At 38.7% G+C, this 26,043-nt stretch overlaps 1 protein-coding gene across 2 annotated transcripts in view; it reads right to left on the bottom strand.

Moving 5' to 3' along the window:
* The window catches only part of CACUL1 (CDK2 associated cullin domain 1), a 52,226-nt gene that overhangs the window by 10,320 nt on the left and 15,863 nt on the right, over positions 1–26,043 (bottom strand). The window contains exons 4-5 of one of the 2 annotated variants that reach the window (XM_030486581.1): positions 18,666–18,761; positions 11,049–11,151 (exon numbers count right to left, since the gene is read on the bottom strand). In XM_030486581.1, the coding sequence (XP_030342441.1) occupies positions 11,049–11,151; positions 18,666–18,761 (199 nt within the window). The remainder of the gene's footprint in view (positions 1–11,048; positions 11,152–18,665; positions 18,762–26,043) is intronic. The other variant, XM_030486582.1, reaches the window with a different exon arrangement.

Here is a 26,043-nt window from a genome sequence, read left to right on the forward strand (position 1 = left end):
GGTTCTTACACAGAAGTTTTTGAATCAAAGAAAAACAGTAGTTGTGTTGGTTTTGCTCTCTTATGTTCTCACAAAGGAATCGGGTACATAACTGACAACTTAATTCTCAAAAGTAATAAAACATCACCTTTCATAGAAGTAGTCTGCTCAAATTATGTATGATGAAAATGGGAAATAACTTATTTTTCATCCATTTTCAGACAGGCAGCAGGAGTTGTGAGAGAAAACCAAGCAAGTGATGGCTCTAAGTATTCAGATGCAGAACTGAAGTAAACAATTTATTTTTAGAAGCACTCTCATACTGAGTGTGCCAAACACCTGGAGATTCACAAATCGTTGCTTCACAGTACTTAGAATCTTGTACAGAGAACTAAGGATGATTGGAAGTCTATAAACAAAGTACAAGTAGTGTAAAAATATATGTAAAAAATAAGAAAAGTGATTCTTTTAAACACAAGTGAACATTTTTATTTCATTCCTGGTATCTTCTGTAGTAAACATTGCAATTATTGCATTTTCCTCTCATGGGAAAACCTGGCAATAGCACAGTTACTGTTTATATTACAATATACAGGCCTTTACCCTGCCTTGTAGTTATTTAAGGTTTATATTTATATCTGAATTATAGAAACACCAAGGAGAAAATAAATAAGTAAGGTTTAAACCAACTGCTGCCTCTCAGTTTTTATTCCTCTACAAAGGAGTTAAGCAATATATACACCTTTCTGTACGCATTACATAGAGGAGAAATTACTCTTACACTCTACCTAAAGGGCTTACATCGTACAGACTCTGCTTTTTAAGCTTCAGAGCATCTCCAGATCTAGCTTCAGCATCTGCCACTATAGTATTTGCCATGAAATGAAAAATCTTCAGTAGCATGTTCTTTTCTTTCTGACACTGTTTAAGTGGCTCATGTAATAGGGAGATTAAAAAACAAAGTATTTTTTCTAACCTCCAAGTAATCAGAGTTGTTATATTTAACTGTTGCAGATGAATTTATTTTATAAAGAACCATCTTACAAGCACTTGCTCATTTCAGCTGAAGCCTTGAGGGGGTAAGAGCCTCTGATTTGTTTTGTAATGACTTATTCACAGCCTATTTCCTAAAGATTTTTTCAAAGAGCCTCTTGGCAACCAAGAAAGTTGCAAATCATAAAATTAAAAAGGGTATAATGCTTTATAAGGAAGACAGGCGACAGTAACAGACAATCCAAACAACGTGTGTGTATATATATATTTAATTACACTGTAGCTACTTCAGCCTAAGCTTTACCAACAGATTTGCAGTGTCCAGAGAATTGTAAATTTGTTCTTCAGATATAGACATCAAATTATATTCCTAAAATATGTATAACCAATTATTTAAAACAAAATAAGCCTAGGAATCAACACTGACATACAAAGCACAAAGTCCAGAGACAGAAGTCACTTGAACATTTGGTAAGAAAATTAAAGTAACATAGCTTTTTGAATTTAATCCTCATAAACAGAAAATTGTGCTCTCACTAGTGTCCAAGTTACGACTAGCAAAAGCAATTAAAAAGTATTTCAGAAGTTATTTTATGTAACTGTGTATGCAAAGGACATACTGTGAGAGAAAAATAATGCTATTCAGAGTTTTCTTCCCTTCCAGCTAATAGAACACCCCACCAGTGGTCCCTTAACACAATCAAGGTATTGACAAATTATTTCTACAAGCAATAGTTTAAAAGGATAGTCCACAACTTCAGTATAGTTCACTATTACAAACATGCAATATTACTTGTCACTTTGGGTAAGGTAAAATTCACCCATGAAGCTCATTTCAACTGTGATCCTTTGAGGTAATGTAAACAGATGTATTTGCAATATAAAGCACCTACAATAAGCAGACACTTGTTTCTGTCCCAGATTATTGATCCCATTACAAAGGGATTTCATGATTAAAATCATTGGAAGGATTCACTTGGAGATCACCACATGCTACAATGCAAATTTTAAATCACTCCCTGACTACAGCCAAATACAAGCATGATGGCATTATATTCAACAACAATGTAACAAAGTAATGGTCTATATTTCCTGTTTCTCAATAAAGAAAATTGAAAGAATATACTAATCATTAAACCGTAATCCAGCCTACACATTTTCCAAAAGCGAGATATCAATACCTGACACAAATAGCACTTCTGTAGGATATGTCTTTTCAGAATGATTTCTATAAGAACGAAAAGGCTCCTCTCTTTGGATAGATCCAAAAATCTCAATTCAGGTTTATAGACAAAGATGTAAATAGACAGAAGATGTAAAACTTCACCTTCAATTTTGCAATGAAACCTACCTAAAGATTCATTCCTGGATTGCTTCTTAAGAGAGGGTCACTTAAAATAGAAACGACTGTGCCAGACATGCTGAAGCTATCTCCGTTGTTATTCTACCATCTCACAAAAGACCTAAAAATATTATGGCTTTGGCTCTTGCTTTATTGGAATAATTAAGACAAGACAGAAGTTGCACAGACTCCTTCTACCTACTCCCAAGAGCTCCAATAAAACTAAGCCTCAGATGACTGATACCAGTACCGACGCTATGATACTATCTGACCACCTCCCCAGTGTTTGTGAACTAATACTGCATTTTACAGACTAAGTAACCAATATGCAAAGAAGTCAATTAACCTGAAAATAGTCTTGAAAACAACTCATGGCAGAATCAAAGAAAAGCGTGGGTTCCCAAGCCGAAATGTTTTAATTCAGAAAGATACAAGAGGCTTTGAAATATTGTTGAACCAAGGTAAGACAACACCCAGACCAACCTCAGGAATTTTCTGAGTTACGGTGGATGAACTACATTGGAGTAAGTGAGGTATGAACCTGCAGCACTTCAGCTACTCTGCAGTAACTGAGTTACCCCATTATTACACAGTGACACTGGAGAAGCTTATCCCTCAACGAAGCTTTAAGCTATCTCCTAATTACAGTGGGGTATGTGGGGCAAGATCTGGGACCTCAATAATTCCAGAAGTAGCAGATGATATCTCAAGTTCAAAATCACTAGTTCGTAACTCAAAGTTCACTTGCAAAAACTAAGAGTTATCCATCCTAAAGATCCTTTTCTTTCCTTCAGTGTTCCTTTAAACCAGGTTTACTTTGCTTGGCAGAAGACTGAAACTTTTGCATGTTAGCACACAAGATTTTTTCCTCCCTTTCCAGTAATCCAATAGAACTTCAACGTAAGATATTTTAACAAATCATACATAAGTAGTATGGCTTAGGCAGATGTATTCAAAGTTGTAATTATTCAAGGACGCACTTAAACATAAAGTGTATTCCCATTAAAAGCAACTCCAACAGCTCCCACAACTAAGGCGTTAGTCAGCTGCTGCGCTCCAGTCAACTGAAGCAGAACTGATTGCTTAATGAAGCTGCAAAGCAGAACGAATGTATTCTGCAGATCTTTATCCCATTGTATGAACTGTGCTCTTTAGTACTTATTTCTAGTATGCAATATTTACATTATTTTGCAGAACAATAACATTTCCACACAACCTGAACCCTTACACAACTGTATGTGAGCCACACCTGAGCCTTCCAGGTTGGTTGGGTTTGTTCTAGGCTTTTTTTTGGGGGGGCTGGGCTTTTTTTGGGGTATGTCATTCTTTGGAGTTTGGGGTTTGTTGGCTTTTTTTTTTTTAACCTGCTGCCTACTTTATTATTAAATGGACTGATCATTTTCATTACTTTAACTGAGATACAATTTGTACGTGTTAACTTCAACAGCCTTTTACATGAAAGCTAAGCTTCCCTCTGGCTTAACCCTCACATTTGCACTAACATCAAACTGCTCATGATTCTGTATTTTTATTTTCCTTTAAACAGAACTAAAACCAGATTTTTAGCAACTTAAGTTCTTCAAAAGTTTGTAATGAATTAAAATGTGGATTAGAAAAAAAGACTTAAAATGTTGTATTTATTACTAAGCATTTGCCAGTAGGAATTTCATAGAGCCACAGCTTACGTTTAAAATATTCATTGCATAGCTCAAAAGCTTTATTAAGTATCAAATGAAAATGCTACAAAATAAAAATTCCAAAGTTTTAATCACATGGAATATCCTGTGTCATTAGAAGAATAAATATGAAAAACAAAGCTATAAATGTAGAAATATATACTTTTGGATTTCTCTAATTGGAAAATAAGGTGATATTTTTCTGTTTGCAATTTTATGTTAAGGCTTATTGAAATGGGAATATTATTTCTATTTCTTTACCAAGGAACCAGATTAAAAATGACATTCATTACTTCAGACTGTATTTTCCAATGAGAAAATTCCCTTACTTTGAAGGTGCTGCAACTTAATTAACATGAAACACAGGAAAATAAGAAATGCAACTTCAACTTTTTAAAATAGCCTAGTACTTTGATGAAAAGTTTAGTTTAGTGGTAAAATTTGTGTGTAGATTAAGTGTTATTTAAAGAATTTAAGCATATTCTGTTATACTTGGTAACAATACATACCGTTTCCAACACGGCTACAATACAATTACTTAGCCCTTAGCTGACAAATTACAACTAGCACTTCAATATTAGTGATACCACCCTGGTCAGCTTGTTATTCTTGATTATTCCATCAGGTCTGCAGAGCACAGAGGGTTTAAGAAAGATTAATAGCTACACAAGGTATATCCCACATAGCCCTTGAGAGTGTGTGTGGGACCTGCTGAGGTCTAAGAATAGACTGACATTAACATGACAATTCAGCGTTTCAAAGAAAGAGAAATGGTCGATGCAGCACCCCAGCAGAGACCCCATATGTTGGAAAAGAATTGGAACATGCTGCAGTTGATTTTCACTATCAGTTATCTGTGTCTACCAATATTTGGAAAGAAGACAGGAAGGAAGGAGAGGAAGGAAAACATGTTTTAGGGTTAAAATTGGGAACTTGAAGTGGAGGCGGTAACATTAACCTATTTGCCTACACAGAATCAGCCAGAAATTAAACACTGAACAAATTCACAGTCCTGTAGATGCATAAAAATCTTTTAAATGTAATTTTAACAAAGAACTCTACAATAAATGCATCCCTTCTCTGCATCTAAAAAAGGACAAAACCCTCTTTTTTCCCCTTCCCAACATTTAATGTCTAAAGTTGGTATTTCAATAGCTTTATAACTGTGAAAAGGAGTAAAATAGCTTTTTGTTGTAGAGAAATTCTAACAGAAGTCACCCCAGTTTAGTCTGGTACAAATACACTGCAATGAATCAGGATTTCCTAGTGCTCTGCTACCTTGCTTCATTTTTAAGGCCCTCAGGAAGCAATCTTCTAATATCATTTTACGTATCCAGACACATAAGCTGATTCTAAAGACAGAGAGCAAGGCTCTCTACTGGCAAGTAATTCTGCCTTTTAAAATTATTTTATTATTTTAAAAGAAATCTACAATTTTATTCTTCTGTATCATTCTTAAAAAGCACGAAACAGCTTTATGAAGGTGGCAGAGTTAAGATTATGCAGATTTTTCTTCTCGTACTGATTTTGCACACTTGAAGGAAGAAAAGCAGGCAAAGCAGTGTCTAGGGGCTGAGTAACACCCAATGTATTACACAAGGAAAGAGCGCCAGCAATCAAATGGAACTTTTTATTAACAACATACTGCTTTTGCCATCACAGCAGTCACCCTGTGTCTCAAAGAAAAAAAAGAATAGTGATTTCAAATGCTTAAGGGCAGATTCTCTATTAATGCTTCAGTTCAGATTAGAAATGTGCTTTTGAAGCAAATTCACTGATCATCCCCATTTACAGCTCCTTGGTTCGTATGACAGAGCTGCCTTGGAGCACATTAACTTCATTCCTTTTGGGCAAGATTAAACCAGATGTGCTCAAACTCCTAACTGGCATTCTGTCCACAGGACCAGACATTAGCAAGTGTGAAATAAAACTCTCTCAAACGCATGTAAAGGTGAACACTGGGTCCTCAACAACACATAGGTGTTTCTTACTCTATTCCCTTTATACCACACCACTTATTAACGTGGATGTAGCCTAAACCATGCAAGGAAACCTTCAGCTCTTCCCACAGGACAAATACCTTCCATGATATAAACCCATGGTCATCAAACTTCTGCTGCGCCAAACCTATAATGATGCTCTACGCATTTTTGTCAATACCAAGACACTGGGCTACACTGACATTGGATCCAATTCAGTAAAGCCATTCAAGAACAAGTTAATTTATGAAGCTACTGCTATTTCCTTATGAAACATAAGCATTAGATCTGATAAGGTAAGAAGAAGAACAAAGAACAACTTCTTGAATGTAAAACCAGAAAAACAGCATACAGAAAGGTTAATGGCAAATGCTTTCTGTAAGCAGCTGAAAAATAATGAATGTTTTCTCTCTTGGCAGAGGATTTTCTCTGCAGTTTGTGCATCAGGACAATAACAGGTTGCTTCTCGTACATGGATTATTTGAGACAGCTGTCAAAATAGAGGGGAGGAAAAAGAAATGCCAGCTCAAGCAAGGAAGAAGTCAATCCAATCCATCTTTTTCTTGTCTATCTCTGCCAAAAGGTGAGGCATGGCAAGTGAATAAAAAACCCAACACATCAAAATAAACCCTGTGTTCTCTGTTGTAGCTGTACAACCAGGCCATGAACCTGGCATCAATCACAGCCTTTTGCATTGCTGCTCGTCTCCTGAGGTAGCCACAGGAGCTAGATAATGAATTTATTAACAAACGGCATTATGTCATAGCAGTACAAAGCCAAAGAGATGAGGGTCCTTCGCTGACATCAATTCTAGAGGTCAACACAGCAAAACACATCATCTAAATACGTAGCTCTCCTGCTTACCCACTGCACAAGCAACAGGAAACATGCTCCCTGCTACATTTATCAACTCTAACAGCTATAACTAGATTCGTTCTCTATAATTTTGTATTAGATTTGTATCTGCTGCAACCAAAAAGGACAGCTGGACAATTTCATCTGTAGAAAGCTGTTAGCAGCCTTTTCCAGCTTTCAAGTTAACTTTTCTAGTCCTTTTCAGAAAGCACTGACACAGTGGAAATTCCTCTCCCAACGTCTGTCTTAAGTAAGAATCCTTATAGAAAAGTTTTTCTCAGTAAGCTATTAGAAACTGCTCATGTAATGAAACAGGCTGTGAGTCCTCCCTCTCCTCCAGGCTTTTTACAATGAAATTTTTCTTGGAAAACCATGAGAATTGGTATTTTGGGTGCATATAAATGATACATTTTTACACTGGGTTTTATAGCTCCTAACTCACACAAGCACTAACATGGAAAACTACATTCAGCAGTCACCTACATGCTATTGAGAATCTACAGACAGATAATCAATCACTCTGTACGCTCAGGTTTCAGTAGCTAATTCTGTACTTATCTTAATATACATCATAAACAAAGATCTGAGACATCCAGAAGCCGAAATCTAGTGTTTTGATTCTCAATGATCGTTCTGTCTACACTTCCTATTTTCAAGCCCATGCTCTAGTTCTGAATCAGTAAATTTCAGGGAATTGCATCATTCACAGGCCATGTTCTCACCATGGATCCTGATAACAATTTTAAGAGTCGTGAAGTCTTGGTCCCTCTTTATAGCATAGCATTTTCACCATGGCCCAAAAGGTTTCCTTTCCTCTGGGGAAAAAGGACGTGTTTTATGATCTGTTCCTGACACAGCAGATCAACAATGGGAACACAGGAAACACAGGTAACACAGGTCTAACCTACCAGAAGAGACAGCGGCTGCATAAGAAAAAATCCCACATATCTCTGGATTTTCCTGCTTATAAATCATCTCATGCAGGACTCAAGCAGGAACAAAGACAACATTCACCACCACCCCTTCCCTAGTGACTGGGGATATTATCTGCACCTTCCCCCCTTCCACTTCTGAATCTTCTTGTAAATAAGATGCTATATCTTTGCTTGTTACAGTCAGTTAAGTAGTTCTGCACACAGCAACTTCTCCCAAGCCATTTAGTACAACAGCCTTATCTGCAACAGCCAGCTTTGGCTTTGTAAGGAACATAATCAGGTTATATTCACTTAGTTCAAAAGTATCCACTTTAATTTGAAGAGCATTGACTCAATATGTGTGAATGTAAAAGTGTTTCACAAACACAACTGTGTTCATGGATCTGTGTATTTTTTTAATGTATTGACTTTAACTGTTCATAAGTGCACTAGATAGTAGAGCACTGTGGGGTTTTTTTAATAAACATTTCCTCTATCAAATAAATGGAACCAAATCGGTGTTTGTGCAGGCAAAATTTGTCCAAGTAAAGCTCACTTGAGCTATATTTCTTCTGTAAGTAATGAATTCACCTTTATCACTCTATTTCTGCAACTAAGTGCTCAGATAAGTGCTCCCACCACAAGAGACCATTGTACCAGGAGTTCATTTTGGATCTTCCTGTCTTCAAGAACACAGCACGGGGACTTGGGCCGTCTCAACCAGTAGGAGTTTGAGCAAGATCAAACACTAAGGAAGAGGTCTGTGCTGCACTGCTGCTCTGACTTTATTTTCCCCCATCTTTTGAAGTGGAGCAGGAACTTTTTCTTTGAGCAAAAAGAACCTGAAATGTACTTAGAGTCCTTCCTGAACACAACTTCAAATACCAATACCAGCTTCCAGGCTCTGATAGAAAGACAAGATACTACAAACAAACCCCCCTTTGTACAAAAAACATAGCAACAAATTTCAAGAGCAAAAGCAGATGCTATTCTTGTCCTCCAAGGCTAGTCCACAAACAGATTAAACCTATTTTGTTGTCTGCTTTTCAAAATAGAGGGAAGGCATGCTGCTTCTCACTCAAGTGGCAGCTGCAGCACCTCTTTATACAACAGCCCCTTTCTCTATATAGATCACAATTTCACTGACTTTCATTTCCTAAGCATGCCCACTCTAAACCTTATTCCCCCCCTCCCCATAATACAAAACCGCTTTTCTGTTGAACCAAATCTATATAAAATGTCACGAAACAGCACTACACACTGACAATGTGGCAGTAATTAACAAACACTGACTTACATGCTGTTTTCACAGAGCCCTTACACTCCCAAAAATGGAGGTAATATTCTTATCTATTATGGCCTGAATTTCAGCAAGCTAGAAAGAACAGCCAAGAATGGCAGAAAATAATACAACACTACACCTTTTTCAGCACCTCTACAGTACTATAATAATAAAGAGGGACCAAATGCTACGTGTCTTTAATTATTTCCCAGGGAACTGGTAGCAAGCTTAGAATTTTCTTTGGGCATGCTTTAACTCAATTTAAAGATCCTGTTATCCAAGATTTAAACAAGTCTGGTCATGGTCAGGAGTTTATACACATCAGTATATATTATCTTACTTAGGAGTATGATAAAAAACCTAAATAACTTAGTTTTAATAAGCTGATGGTAAGACTGAAATGAAATCCAAGGAAGTTGCTCATTAAACAACAGACCCAATACACAGCAACCCCATCAGTGACAGCTTAATTTTTCAATGATTTACTTTAATTTTACTTCTGCAACTACCACAGAGCTGGGGAGAAGTACTTCAGATTTCACACACACACAACCACAGGTTTTTTCTCTCAATAGTTCAATCTACAATTACTATTTGATTCTCATACTTATGTTCTAAAGATCAGACCAGCTTAATCTTTGCTTTGTCATTGTAGAAAACCCAAATCACATTAATGTTTTCATTGCCTGAAAAATGCACACACTTAAATTAAATGTACTTAATTTTAAGGCAGCATCAGCTGAATTTTCAATGATCCTGTCGCAGCAATCATCTTACCAGATTTCATGATACCTTTAAACCTCTTCGGCACACAATAAAAGATCAGGCCCATGGGTGGGCATTCCTCATTGTCCTGCTATTTCCAAGGTGATCTGATCTGCTACATGGCTAACAGCTCTTCTTAGGGAGACTTTTCCAAATGGGAAGAACAAGATGGCATCAGAGGTGATCATCTCCCATCATTCTAGACTACTAGGCTCCTTGAACTGAGGTTAGGCACCTTGGTTCACCCACACTTCTCCAAGAATACCAACTCACAGTGACCCCTAAAAAGTTTAGCAAAGCTTTGCCTCAGTTCTCCTCTGGAGAGGAAGGGCATTAATACCCAAGTAAAGACAAAAGAAGGAGTATACTTGACTAATTGTCCACTCTTTGGTCTCCATTTAGCATACAGATAGCAATTGCTTCAGAGCAAAGGGGAGAGGAGCAGCTAGATGAGAACAGAGACACTGCAGAATGGGTGGGTTACAAAAGGGTGTACACCAGGCTAGGTACTGAACTCAGCCCAGGGCATAGGAACTATCCAGTTGCACAAAGCATCTATAATCGCAATTCTCTCAGCCCTGTTGGTCAACTGCTCACCACTTTCTGAACTCCAACTCTGATTATCTCCACCTTTGCTAACTGCCCTTTCAAGGGACTAACCAGGCCAGTACCCAGGTCCCTAAGCTCACACAACCACACACAGATAGTGGCAGGCTGTAGGCAAACTCAGCGGTTCACCGCAGGAGTTACCCACAGGAGCACTTAACGGGAAGTTTTATCACTTGAAGCATATTTTATTTGCATTTACCCATTAGCTTAACAGAGCAACTGCTGCCAGCATTATGCAGTTCACTAACTAGCAGGAAGTACTAGAGTACATCATGACAGTAACCCCAGTGGTGTCGCAATTCTTTGACCACGCCACATTCTTAATGATACCTGTCAATATTTTGACAATGAAATTAAAGAGTAACAGCATAAGCAACAGGACAGTAAAACATTTGTTGTCATGATCAGAAATCCTAAGGGAAAATATAGATTGGTTCCCCCAGATACACAACAAAACCCTTACTTCATACAAGGTCATATTCTTTGAACAAGTGTGCCACATTTCTTCATGCAGATGCCTTCAAAAGGAATTTGTATTTAAGTTCACTAATCATTTGCCATTTTCTCCCTATTGGCTGTGGATTTCTGCAATACCTGAAAGCACTGTGGTTTTCCAGACTCCCATTTTAAGAAAAAATCAATAGGTTTACTTACGCATTAGGTTGTAAATGTGCTTTTCTGCAACATGTTCCGTAAACAGCTTTATAAGGTCATCTTTTAAGTCTCTGTTAAGCTTGGTTTCTATGTAAAATTTATTCTGGAAAATAAGACAGAAGTTTTCAAGTTTGTTTTTCATAATAGCAAATAAAGTACAGTTACTTATCCCTAAATAAAAATAGTTCAATTTAAAGCTGCAGAATATTTGATCTGTAAAGCACTTCCTTGGTGACTGTATTTATACTAAATAGAACATTCCTGTACAATAAAAAACCCCCAGGTATTTAAAATTAAGAATGCAAGTGGTATGATAGGTATGATAACAAAATTACTTATAGATAGGGTGCTTTTCCCCCACTCCCTGTATCTACTGATGTATCTCCATACTGATACAGACTGGGGAGTTTGAGGAAAAAACACTTCATTTTAGAACTTCATAAATGCTCTAACTCCAAAATAGGGCTGGACATAATGTTCGCAACAAAACAAAGCATTTTTACCTATGCCTAAAAGCAATTAAGCCAATAAAATAGGTATGTTACAATAATAAATCATCAGTACAACCATCTACTTCTGTGGTTCATTGCTAATCCCAGAGGATGGCTGGTCAGAATTAATCCACTGTGGCAATAAGCGATATATACAGATCTTTACAAAACTGAGCTACATTGGAATTTTTAGGATTTAGTTATCTCAACCCACTCAGTATTAATCATAAGTTCACCTCTTCAACCTTCAAAGGAAATTCTATTCACGAGTTCCTTGAGGACCTCTAAACCTAATGTAATATTTGGTGTTACTCCTCAGTTCCCAGTCTGCAATTAAGAGTAAGATTTCTTGTCTGTTATTTTATTCATAAGTGGGTTTTAAATGCTGGAAAAAGTAATTGTTTCAAGATAAATCTCCTGTTGTTACAACACTAACGTGGAAGTAGAACAACCGAATTCATCTGGACAACTTGTGTAAATAGAGTTAAATAGATACTGTAATAGAAAATCAACTTAACAAAAAATAATGTACTGAAACACTTAACTGAGAGATTTACTAGAGGAAGGGAACTCTTAAGGGAGAAAGGTTTTTCCACGCTTTAAATCAAGTTGTTTTCCTGTTCACTAAAGCATTTAGCATAATTGGAACAAGCCCTTGGAACACTATTAGAGCAATCTATTTTTTTTGTGAAACCCATTTTCTTGGCCATTACCAAAACTATACACATACCATAATAAACTGACCATGCAGAAATCACATTTTCAAGGCAAGTATTCAGCAGCATTTACCTTTAATGAAACCTGAACCTATTGGAACAAAAGCAATCTGAGGGCTGAAAACCTGCCCCTATTGAAGTTTAGGTTTGTTGCAGTAATAGACAACAATTTTCTTATGATTTTTTCTAAATATAGTAACTTCCTATTGACAGTTCCCTCCCTACCTGCAGAGGTGTTATCAAGGGCTATTACTCAGTTGTTTCTCACCTCACCTTGACCTGTTCTTTGAACAGAGGTTAAGAGAGAGGCTCTGCAGAATAACCTCACTTGTAAGAAGAGACTAACTTAATCTGTAATATTTTTGGACAGTGGTGAATTGCCATTGCAAGAGAAATTCACAGCAACTGAAGATACACATCATAGAATCATAGAATAGTTTGGGTTGGAAAGCACCTTAAGATCTTCTAGTTCCAACCCTCTGCCACAGGCAGGGATGCCTCACACTAGACCATGTCGCCAAGGCTCTGTCCAACCTGGCCTTCATCTCAGAAGCACTAAGCTACGCACCATACTGAGGTCTTCCATCAGACCTAACTTCCTAAACCATTTCCACCTTAAGCTTCCTGACTATATGCTACCATGTACCTACTGGTGCCACACACAGGAGTGACCAGAGCATCTCAGCACAAGTCTACTGACCCAAATCAAACCTGACAATGCCAAACTACTGATTCTTAGTTGACAGATGAGATGCACCCAGCTAAGGAAATAACTTATACTGGTCCTTTCCCTCCCTTCTTACATGAAAAGCAGCTGGCAACAACATGTGCAAACTGCGATGCTTCCTTTTGTTCAAGTTGGAAAGCCTATGCCTTAAGTTTTATAACTAGAAAAGCAACAAAAATGCCCAGCAGTTTCAAGCAGAAGAGTTACAACAGATTACTTAACATGGAACAACTGTAAAATATTCTTCACGTTTGCTCTCCTGGAAGCACCTTTCCAAAAGGATGTTACACTTGCATGAATGAAAAATCATCTAACGTAAGTACTTCACTTCCAATACACAGGGCTGAAAGCAGATAGCAGAGGAGTTGTCACCTTCCCTGTTCTCATTACTGGAGATGTCACTACCTAGGCTGTACCAGTATTTCTTTAAGTGTGTTAAGTCACCTACAGGTCTAACTGACAGGAAAAGGTAAGCAGATATCAGTAACTGAGAAAGTCAGAGACAATATAAGCCTTTCTTCCACAAAACACCGTATCACATAAGGCAAACGTTAAAATACACAGTTGTGTTAATATTATTAAGAGATCAATAAATACTTGAAAGAGAAAAAAACAATACAAGAATGCTTATCATCTCATCCACATGTATATATACACACACACTCATATATATGTGTATACAGACACACGCAAAATGCCCTCTAGATAATAAGCAACGAAGTGTGATACCACCCAGTAAGAACAGTAGCATTTTAGAGGCAACGAAAGCATTCTTAACTATCCTAAAACCACAGTGCTCACAAGCATTAGGCTCATTTAAAACCACAAGATAACAGTTTTTCAGCTATATCTCCAAGTATAATTAACAACTGAGAACCCATTAGAAAAAAAAGCATATAATCTAAATGCTGATTTTAATTTTTCCTGAAGTGGAAATATGATTTTTATTCATTCATGCGTGCAGCATACTGTGATATGCACAATCTGTGAGCATCCAGAATAAGCTCATTTAGATTTACAAAGCAAACACTTATCCACTAGGAATTATTCTTAGGAATAAAGCACCTTGTGCTAAACTGCTTCTAGTTTTTTTTATCTGCAGTTACATCCTGGGGCTTCTGAAGGACCCACAGAATTTTGGAGGGACAAAATTGCTCTGTGTCTCCACGCTTTCTTGAGAAGTTCACTGTAGCAGCATAAGACTAGGAAAAAATCCATCACCACGTGAAAAAATAAAGCCATTAGTGTGCCTAGCAACAGGAAACGGAAAACTCCCTCAACTGCAAAGTCACCTCTCTCAACTCAGAATTTGAAACACATCTTGGTCACCTTATACAACCAGGTTAACAAAACACCTTTCCTGTATTCCCACCATTCACACACACATGGTTTGGTACCTATCAGAACAAGGAACAGTGAGCTGTTGACATCGAAACACAGAAATACGCCAAAGGAAATATTCAATGTCTTTTTTGGCCACCGAGGGACAAAAACACGTTTTGGTTGTACAAAAAACATTCAGCTTTTCCTCAGCTTCATTGATTTTAAATATTTAAATGCATATTAAAAGTTTTCCTAAGCAGCAATATAATCATCCTTTCAGAATAAAGTTTATCAGTGTGGTTCGGTTGATACGCTGGAGGGAAGGGATGCCATCCAGAGGGACCTTGACACGCTTGTGAGGTGGGCTGATGCCAACCTTATGAAGTTTAACCAAGCCAAGTGCAAGGTCCTACACCTGGGTCGGGGCAATCCCAGGCACTGCTACAGGCTGGGCAGAGAAGAGATTCAGAGCAGCCCTGCAGAAAAGGACTTGGGGGTGTTGGTTGACGAGAAGCTTAACATGAGCCGGCAGTGTGCACTTGAGCCCAGAAAGCCAACCGTATCCTGGGCTGCATCAAAAGCAGCGTGACCAGCAGGTCAAAGGAGGTGATCCTGCCCCTCTACTCTGCTCTTGTGAGACCCCACTTGGAGTACTGCGTACAGTTCTGGTGTCCTCAACATAAAAAGGACATGGAGCTGTTGGAGTGAGTCCAGAGGAGGGCCACGAGGATGATAAGAGGGCTGGAGCACCTCCCATATGAAGACAGGCTGAGAGAGTTGGGGCTGTTCAGCCTGGAGAAGAGAAGGCTGCGTGGAGACCTCATAGCAGCCTTCCAGTATCCGAAGGGGGTCTACAAGGATGCTGGGGAGGGACTCTTCATCAGGGACTGTAGTGGTAGGACAAGGGGTAATGGGTTCAAACTTAAACAGAGGAAGTTTAGATTAGATATAAGGAAGAAGTTCTTTACAGTGAGGGTGGTGAAGCACTGGAATGGGTTGCCCAGGGAGGTTGTGGATGCTCCATCCCTGGCGGTGTTCAAGGCCAGGTTGGACAGAGCCTTGAGCCACGTGGTTTAGGGCAAGGTGTCCCTGCCCATGGCAGGGGGGTTGGAACTAGATGATCTTAAGGTCCTTTCCAACCCTTACGATTCTATGATTCTATGATTCTAACTCAACAGCCTTGGAAACTCCTGATTAAAGTACTCATATCACTACTGAAAAAGGAAATCCCTGTATCTCCTATAAAAAGGACAAGTTCAACAACTTAGTCCTCTTCACTTAAAAAGACAGTGAAAATAACTATTAAATAACTGCAAAGCTGTAATTTATACTGTAGGATAATCAGGTTTTCACCTCTTGCAATTTTTTTTTATTATATTGTCTTGTCTAAATACAGGAAACTGCTGAAAGAAAACTTGATTAGACCCTAAAATATAAAATTGCAAGAGTAGCTGTACATAAAAGTACTTCCAAACACATACAGAAAAAACCTGAGGTGAACGTTTTTCATCCTGACTTCCCTAAGTATATTTTCCACATCGTGCACAACACTGATCAATAAATAATTTCAGAGAAAAAGTATGACACTTAATATGACATCAGCCTTCAAAACCAGCTACATAGCTGAGCTAGATCAGCACTGTGTTCGGCAGCAAGAGGGACTAACATGTGAGTCACTAACTTCACTTAAAAGGGGCTTGTAAGAAATATGGGGACAGAATTTCCTGCAGCACCAGTTCTGGTAGGACAAGGGGTAATGGTTTTAAACTGAAAAAGCATAGTTTTAAACTAGATCTAAGGAAGAAATTCTTTACAATGAGGGTGGTGAGACACTGGCACAGGTTGCCAGAATGGTGGCAGATGCCCCATCCCTGAAAACATCTAAAGCCAGGTTGGACGGGGCTCTGGACAACCTGATCTAGTTGAAGATGTGTCTCCTCATTGCAGGGGAGGTTGGACTATATGACTTTTAAAGGTCCTTTCCCACCCAAACCATTTATGATGATTCTCAGGCCTAACTTGAATTAAGCCAGGCCAGGTTGGACACAGGGGCTTGGAGCAACCTGCTCTAGTGGAAGGTGTCCCTGCCCATGGCAGGGGTTGGAAATGGATGAGCTTTAAGGTCTCTTTCAACCCAAACCATTCATTCATTCTATAAGATGGAAAAGCATTTGGAGAAACAGAATTCTACTGCCTGAACAAATCACTAGTCATGCTTTAAAGAAGCTTCTCCTTTAAGCCAAGAGAGTACTTTCACTTTTCTTCACTCTGAAATAAAATATAAAACCCCTATTCATTTTACAGGTCTATTTATTACTCATTAACCATTTCTACAATGTTTAGATATTAGTTAGACTCAAACTCTAAACACGAAAGGAAGAGATAGAGACCAGTCCTCGTTTGAAAATATAAACACCACATATCACAACTGTGTAGAAAGAAAGATACAGAAATCTATTTAGCAATTATACCTTGTCTGGTCATAAAGACAGAGCTTATAATGATAAAACCTGTATGCTTACATCTACCATGAACATTTTTTGATGTTAGTTATGCGGTCTTAATTGTTAAAGATAGATTTTTGACCTCTGTGATGGAACTAAGTATTCAATAAAAGCACACACCTGAACAGCTTATCTCCATTTGTAAATGGATATTAAATTATGAGACCTCTTAAACACCTGCCTGCAATAAACACACATAAGTGAATAAACGGCTAGCATATAAAGATATCTGAATGCAACAGGGGGAAAAAGTCTCTTCTTAGTTTTTCTCCAGGATTTTACAGCAGGAACAAGGAGAAAAATACAAAATCAGCACCAGGAACACACCCCTTAGGTTACAAGTAAAGCTGTAGCAACTGGATTTCATTCTGTATTAACTAGATAAAAAAGGAGATCAGAAGACATACATTTCAAGACAGGCAAATTCCCCTTTTAAACCAACAAATGGTGTCCTCAACATAAAAAGGACATGGAACTGTTGGAGCGAGTCCAGAGGAGGGCCACGAAATTGATAAGAGGGCTGGAGCACCTTCCGTATGAAGACAGGCTGAGAAAGTTGGGGCTGTTCAGCCTGGAGAAGAGAAGCTGCGTGGAGACCTCAGAGCAGCTTCCAGTATTTGAAGGGGGCCACAAGGATGCTGGGGAGGGACTCTTCCTTAGGGACTGTAGTGGTAGGACAAGGGGTAATGGCTTCAAACTTAAACAGGAGAAGTTTAGATTAGATATAAGGAAGAAGTTCTTTACAGTGAGGGTGCTGAAGCACTGGAATGGGCTGCCCAATGAAGTTGTGAATGCTCCATCCCTGGCAGTGTTCAAGGCCAGGCGGGACAGAGCCTTGGGTGACATGGTTTAGTGTGAGGTGTCCCTGCCCATGGCAGGGGGTTGGAACTAGATGATCTTAAGGTCCTTTCCAACCCTTACTATTCTAAATCTGTATGGCTGCTCTATGCTGAAAGACTGTAGCAAGTTACCTGGTTTCAGATACATTCACTGAAACAGGATATCCTTCTAAAAGATAATGCTTCCCAAACTCTGGGAAGCTGCCAGTGAGAATAATTTTGAAGAGTCTGCAATTTATTTAATCAGTTTAAATATTTTTTTTCTTTTAAAAAAGCTTCTTTCCTAACAAATACTTCCTTTCTTTTTTTACTTCTAAGTGATTGCCAATGCAAGGATGGTTTCTAGGAGGACAAATTTCAAGCTTAAGTTATTCACTACCATTAAAAAAAAAGGGAATAAAACTTCTGGCACTTTGACAAAAATGATGCAAATTATAAAGTTCTTGAGAGCTGCAGAAGACACTGAATTACAAAATCAGCATGACAAATGCTTATAGCCAATGGTTTCTGAACCTCTGCAAGTATGCCTGACAGTGCTACAAACCTAAGTTTGTCTTCATCCACTCAATGCTCTAAATTGCTTTATCAAGTGACACACATGTCCAAGAGACATTTCTTTCTGTCTTGTCTGAATCTATGCAATTTAAAAGCAAGAAACAATCATCTCTGTAATCTGGCCAAAGTACTAAGCCAACATATAACAAGCCAACAAACTACATCTGATAAATAATGACTTAACTATTTAGGACAGCTTTTTTCCCAACAAAATAAAAACCATTCCCCCCACTTTCCTAGGAAAGAAATATTAGGGCAGAAACCAACTGCAAAATGCTACATTTAAAAGCACAGCTCCCCCTTCTCCCCACGATCAGTACTGTTATGCAGGCAGCAAAAGCAGGCATGAATTGTAAGTGCTACAAGTTAAAAATCATTATAGCTGCATTTTACTCTTTTCGCTTTCAGCCAGTATCTTGTGTATGGACATATTTTATTTGAAAAGAATTTTCTAAAACTTACCATATATATGAAAAGAGGCACAATGCTCTGCAATGCTCCCATATACTGTCCAAGAGCTACGTTAAATCTTTCAATATAGAGATCTGGAGGGCTGGCCTGCAAGAAACCGTAAAAGTCAGGTTGTAATGTGAACAAGAGAAAGATCTGGAACAGCATGGGCTATGCTTTCATAGCAAACTCAAAAAAACTACAAAGAATTTGATACGCTAAGTCCACACAAAGCAAGCCACACATCATTCCAGAGTTTCTGCTAGAACTCCCTGCAGCAAAACAGGTTTCTTCAGTAACTGGTTTTTGCCTAGGACTATATGTCAGTGCCCAGCAAAAGGTCCATACAATAGGAAATACAGTATGCCTGTAACGAACTAGCAGTTAGCATATGCAAATAAAAGCACTTATTAAAGACCAGATCTTAGTTTTGACAGATCTATCACTCCTAGAACCCATAACCAAGTGCTGCAGTGTTTGCTCCCACCCCCCTGCAGGCTTCTACCCCAAGACAGCAGGGTAGCATTACACTGCTGCTTTGCATCTGAAGTGGCAAGTGGCACATCCTCCAGCTGCAGGGAGCACTGCTCCTCATAGAAAACATGTCTATTTTTCAGCTGGATCACTTAAGGCAAGGCAAATACTCAGGGAGTTGACTTGGAGGGACTATGAAGCGATGTCTTCAGACAGAGCCCTGCAACTGGCGTCCTGCACTCCAGATGAGCCTCACTAACATCTACTGCAGCCTGCAAAACACAGCATTACCGTGTGGCCCCAAGCAAAACTCTGCTACACAAAACCTGAATGTGCCAACTTTATGATAGGCCTTGTAAAGCCCACAGTGACAGCACTGCTGTTTTCTGTGTACAGTACCATCTTTTCCAAAGAGCAAGCTAAGGAAGCTAAAAGGATCTGTTCTGCAGCAAACTAAGTTAAAGTGAAAAGGGAACCAGACAAATGGCAAGCACAAACCACTGTTTCTTCTGCAAATACTTATTTGGAGGGATGCAGGGGAGCTGTGTTAGAGCATTCTGGAGTGCACTTACATACCCAGGGATGGAAGTGGAGCTGGGGTAACGTGTTCCTCCGCCACCCCCCTCTCCATCCCAAACCCCACACACACCATGCTCTGCCTCTGGCCGAACTCCTGCTTTCCCTGTTATGGTCTTTTCAGAGGAGTGTGGGCAGCTGCCTACATTTCTACTGTTCATAGACATACACATACCTACACACACCCAAGGACAAAGCACTGCTTGCTAATGAGAAGCAAAACCTCTCTTCCCTCACACCATTTTCTTCTCTGACAGTGCCAAGCCAGTGCAGGATGGAGAACGCAGCAGCGACTGGGACCTTGCAATGCAAGAAAACAAGCTCAAAGATCTCCTAAAGCCAAAGTGTCTGTGGTGTGAGAAACACCCAAGGCCAGCTGCACCTCAACAACCGTATCGGAATTTAAAGATCTTATCCTTATGAAGCTGATTTTTCATCCTTTAACTATGCACATTCACTGGGGCCCCAAGAGAACAGTTAAAATTTATGTTGACTTTTTGCTCTGTAACTATTCTAAATTGATCAAAGTTTTCTTTCCTTTAAACTAGTTTCTTTTGCCTCCCTCCTTAATATGCTTAATGAACACGTGGGTAACTTTTCACAACAAACATCGATACAGAGCAGACGTTTCAGAAAGGAAAGCAAAACTGGCAAAGGAATAAAGAGTGTTATTCCATATGCGGTTGCCAAAGGTTATATATGGCTATTCCTCATTTTGATCAGAAGTTTTTAATCTTACTGCAGATGCAGTTCTCAGGGGTGGCCAAACAAATTTTAGTTCAAAATGCCAACAATGTATAAAAGTGGCTGTGAACTCCAAGGACTCCCTTTCATATACAGTTACATACATAATTTGTTGCAAATAACATGCTCTGAAATCTGCATTTCTAAGCAGTACGTATCCCTGCTTCACTCCTTTTTAACCCCAACTTTAAATATGGTTATAGCCTCTGATGTCTAAAGACTTGGTATACAGCTTCTAAGATCAAAGAAAAAGGCAAATTCTACTTCAAAGAATATGTGAGACAAAAGGAGACCATAACCTGACATAGGGCACCACTCTTCTCAGTGACACTTTGCACTTTTCCTTAACAAAATAAAGAGACAGAAGTTGTCTGGACAGTGCACGATTTAATCCCATGAACTGACTCTAGGCAATGATATAGAGCAAGGCTGCCACTCTTTTTATTTCCCTGACACAGGGGACATTAAGGATTGACATCTTTTTCCTGCACTGAAGATGAAACTTGCTAGCTCATCTCACAAAGCCTATGTCACATAGAGAGACACTTTAAGGGGAACAACAACTGCACACCTCGCTGTCTCCTCAGAACAACCTCAGGAGTCTTTTAATGGAAGGATACCTGGAAGCTGTTCACCACCACACTGCAACCAAATGGAAAACAACTGCTCTAGAGAAAGACAAAAAAGCATAAAAAAAGTCCTCATGGCTTCAGGGGAAGCACCTACTGGTGTCAGGTAAGTATCAGGCCTGGGTCTTAACCTCTGGAATGCAAAATCACACTGTTAACTGCTTTATCAGCCTGAGATGATACTTTTCAGCTTGATTCTCCTGACAACGTTTCATGTTAAGCCTCAACAGACAAGACATTAACAGGAAAGCATGAACTACTTAACTCTACTTGTTTCAAAAAGCAGCTTGACAATCAAACTCTCCTCAGCTATCACATGGCTTGTAAACTAACAAAAACCCCAAGCCAAAGAGAAATCAATATTAGTATTTTCACAGCTCCCCTATGAATGATCATAGCCTGTTTTCTGTTCATTACAATGTTACTGTATGGCTGTTCAAATTGACAGACCAAAATCAATTACTTGTTTGAGCACAGGAACTTTCTCCACATCTCTACATTCACATTAATAAGACAATAACTGCAGTGGGAGTAGCTTTATATAAGCTACACGAATTTTATAAGCTAAAATGCAGTGCCTGGCACCAAATTCATGAGTAAATAGATGTTGCTAAGATTTTTCTATTAACTGGCCATCGTAAGATTAGAACTTGCATTTAAAAACTGTATTTATTCAGCTACAGCTATAAAAAAAAAAAAAAAAAGAAACTGCTTAGGCTGACATTTTTCACTCTTGGTCTCAGCCCAGAAAATAGAACACACACATTCAGCTTACAGGGGTGGGATAGGAAGAATTAAGCATAACATTTAAGTCTTGCAACCCTCTGGAAAATACTAAATCTTTAAATCCACTCCTATCTTACCTAAGGGATATAATACAGAAGGTATTCAAAGAAAGGAAAATATACTGCTAGCTTAAGGTTTTCCAGGAAGGAAGAGGACCCTTGGTTCCTCCACTCCCATCCTGAATCCTATTAAACTGTCTATTCAGTTGCTTTGGTTTTTTAAGACACTCTATACAGGCAGACAGCTTAAATCCTCTTCTACATCTGCTCTTACCTACCACTCCTAGGCTTAAGAACAGTTTTCCAGTAGTGTGTCTGTCCATGGGAGCACTGAACATGTGGTCAGGTTTCTCAAACTGCGATGCAGTTGCATTTGCTTAACATCTTCAGCCTGGTTTTGAGTGAAATACTTCTTAGCATAAAATACTACGGCTGCTATTAAACACTGATGTTAAAGACATCATTTAATCTCCTTACACACCGCAGCATACATCTCAGTACCAAGAGAAACGAGAAGTAACAAGAAAACACACTTGAGGAAGGACAACATGCAAGACAGACATCTTCAAACAGAACAAGCAATTAGAGACCCAGTATACTAAATTACCCTTCCCTTATTTGAAATCTAACATCTAGGCATTTCAATGAACTTGTGGGCAAGAAACATGAAAAAGATGTGGGTTTTTCAGTTTGAATATCATTAGCTGAACATACAAATGAAACCAAAAGACATGGTGCTGGCTCAAGACAACTCAGAAATGGCTCACGAGAAAGAAACAGTGACGACAGCTCTTTGCTTGAGGAGCACAAAGTTAATCTGTTTATGAATAGTCGTCTGGCACAATCAGCAATATATTCAGTAAAGCTTACATTCCTACACTGAATGGGCAGTTCCATTTTCCTGGGAACATGCTCACTGCCAAGATGCCAGCATACATGCTGCAGCATCTCTCCCACGCCTGCCAAGTGAAAAGGGAGAATGGCTATGACTACAGAAATTTACCTGCTATTCATGTAAGTGGTCTGAATCTTTTAAACCACTTTCTGTTCTTTCTCAAGAAAATGTAATTTGTTCACTTTGCCTTGCAGACAATTTATGTGATGCCCGCGTTTACCTCACAAGACAAGGCTACTATTAAAACTTTTTACAAAGACCAGACATGAAGCCAAAGTGCAAGACATTCAGAGACTGACTGTGTCTTCCTATTCACGTCTGCACTCAAAGCTGTTCAAAGCCCTATAGCACCATGACATACTCTGGTGTAATTGTCTTTGAGCAGAGGGGGCAGATATACGGCATGTTTTCATTTCCATTCTACATGTTTATAAACCAAGAAGACATAGTATCTAAGGACCATCAAAAATCTGTTTAATAGTAAGAAAACTTCAGAAGCTTTTCTACCTAGTAGATACATACTAGTTTGTGCTATATTTACTTGTACCTTTCTATAATTGTATCAGGGTCTGCAGGGCCCAGTGTAATGTGGCAAGGAACTCAAAATGACTGCAGGAATACAAGCCTTTTCAAAAAGCAAGAGGCAAGGAGGCTTTTCTCAGGTTAGCTTGCTCATGACAATGTCATTTTTAATAGCAATTCTGGCAATACAGTGACCTCTACCTCAAGTCAAAAAACATCGTTTTGATGTCCACACATGAACAAGCACACATTTCTGACACTTCTGGCTTTTACAGTCTGAGTATTAATACTGATCATTCATTTGATCTGATTCAATTCAGTGTGATTCACAGCAGTAAAAGCTTGTTTCACACACGATTAAGCAATTTTCCCCCAGCAAAGCAGATAGATAAACGCCTACAGCACTTGATGTTTGATGAGGCTTTTTTTCCCTTTAAATATTATGGACCTAAAAAATGGCCAGTCTGAGTCTCCTCTTTAAAAAAAGGACTGTTGATACTAACAGATCATAAAGTTGACCCCAATGGACTTTAAGAAACACTAGCAATTTAACATATTTAGTAAGAAAGGAGTTAGGAAATGCAAGTTCTCAATTTTCCTCTTCTACCTCTATTTCTGATCTTTTCTACAGGCAGAACATAGGGGAGGCAGTTTTGTTTTCTACATAAGTGTTTTGAGAAGCTACTGCAACTATCGAAATTATTTCAGGGAATCAACTAAACTCAAATTAAGGTGAATTTGAGTGTCATTTCTATGCTACAAGAGATGAGACATGAATCATGAAGAAGGCTCACTAGTCCTCATTGAGCTAGCAAGTCAGATGATGCCCATACAGTGTAGTATAAGAATGGGCTTCTTCATGTTCATGGAGTATATCACCTGGGCTCCCATAAGTAGGTTACTAAAGTCTAATCATAACTTCATTAGCAATCTGATTTACCAAGGTCACACAAAAAACAGCCACAGATGATGTTGTCAGAAGTTCCATCTTACAGACTGGCTTAACTGTTCCATTACAATACAGCACTATGTAAATGTAATGCAATCATCAGTGTACCTTGGAAGGGAAAGCAAAATACACCTACAACACAATCTCGGGTAAAATTGCCTTAAAGTATAAATACCAAGAACTGCTATGAGGTGGTACCCAGTAGATAACTCTGCCCACAGTCAGAAGTTCAGTTTTACAGTCCCTCAAAGCAATACTTGGATGCATTTTTATATCACCTTGACTACACGCAAAGCTCTCAAAGTAAATGTGACAAGCGACTTAAGCTTCATGCTTTTACTCCTGTAACCAGGACAAATACTGGAAGTTACACAACTGCTTCTAAAAGACAAATAAGGAAGTTCAGAACCTCATCTGAAGTTCGGAGTAAGGCATCTGTATTTATCAGATTAGCGTTTAAGAAAGAGTTGGGGCAGGAAATTATAAGACTCCTCACCACTGGATGGCAAAACTCCATATAATCATAGGGAACAAACGGAAGGAAATGTGAGACAGAAAAGAAGAAAAAGGCAAGGAAGGAACAGATTGTCTACAACAGATAATACTGACATTCTTTAAGAAGAGATGGCAACAGTAACGTGATACAAGGCACCAGTTCACACAGATTTGGGCAGACCCCAAAACAGTGGAATGGCTTTTTTACAGGAACCTGACTCCAAGGCATATTCTCCCAAGGAAACAATAGGTGAGAAGATATTTTCATACACTGCAATGACTGGTCTGAGAGCTGACAAGACAGAAGGCTGAGAAGTTGTGAGGATTAATGAGGCAGGAAAGATTTCTGGCATTGCACAGCGAAGAGCCTAAATCTGCAGGTCCTTGGGGCCACACAGCAACTATGCAAATAACCTACCAACACCAGTGACTGCTCAGTTCAGTCATGTTCCTTATAAAAAAATAATAGTAACAAATAAACAAATAAAAAAAATAGTAACAAAAAACCCCTCCAAAACACATAAATAGAAAACAATAGATCCCTTTTTCTCTTTCCTCTAACCAAAAGCAGGGTGCAACATGACAAAGAACTGCTTTTCAGCTCTCAGTTCTTTACTAAAGGAATTACTGAGATTATTCTAACTAAAATGAAAATATTCACTGCACTTGCACAAAAAAGCTCTGCCATGGGCCAGCTCAATGCCTCAGTGCTGACTGTCAATGCTTAAAGTACCTTCCAGTGTCTTTTGCTGAGGAAATATGTAATGGGCAGAGTACTTGATTTTAAATTACTTTTATCAGAGTGCATAAGAATAAGTATAGCCAGAAACACAAGTGCCTAATGCAAATATAGTTTTATTCATTTTAGAGAGAGATCTATTTAATTTGAAAGCATATGCCTGTGTATCCAACCTACCTCATACATCTCAATGACTCAGCACTTAGCCACAAAACCAGCTGTCGTTATTTTAAACCACAATATAATGGGCTATGGCCGTTACCAATAAAATGTTCCCAAATAAAGCATCCTGGAAAAATCATCTGTATACTACAGACTTCACAGGCCTCAAGACAACAGGAAACAGGTGTATTTGTTTTCTGCAGCCACCTTTTGTTTTAAGCACACAAAATCCAAAATTCTGATCAACTCAAAAATTAGGGAAATCTCATTCTCAATTACCGGAAGCTCCACATGACAAACCTCAGTCTTACTAATGCAGAGAAGCTCATCTGGACATCGACTGCAAGAAAGGAAAGCAATCCTGGCTCAGTTTCTCCAGAACTGAAACAGCCTGAAGACAGGATCATTTCCTTATACGCA

The sequence above is a fragment of the Strigops habroptila genome, chromosome 5, assembly GCF_004027225.2.
Source record: "Strigops habroptila isolate Jane chromosome 5, bStrHab1.2.pri, whole genome shotgun sequence".
Lineage (NCBI taxonomy): Eukaryota > Metazoa > Chordata > Aves > Psittaciformes > Psittacidae > Strigops > Strigops habroptila.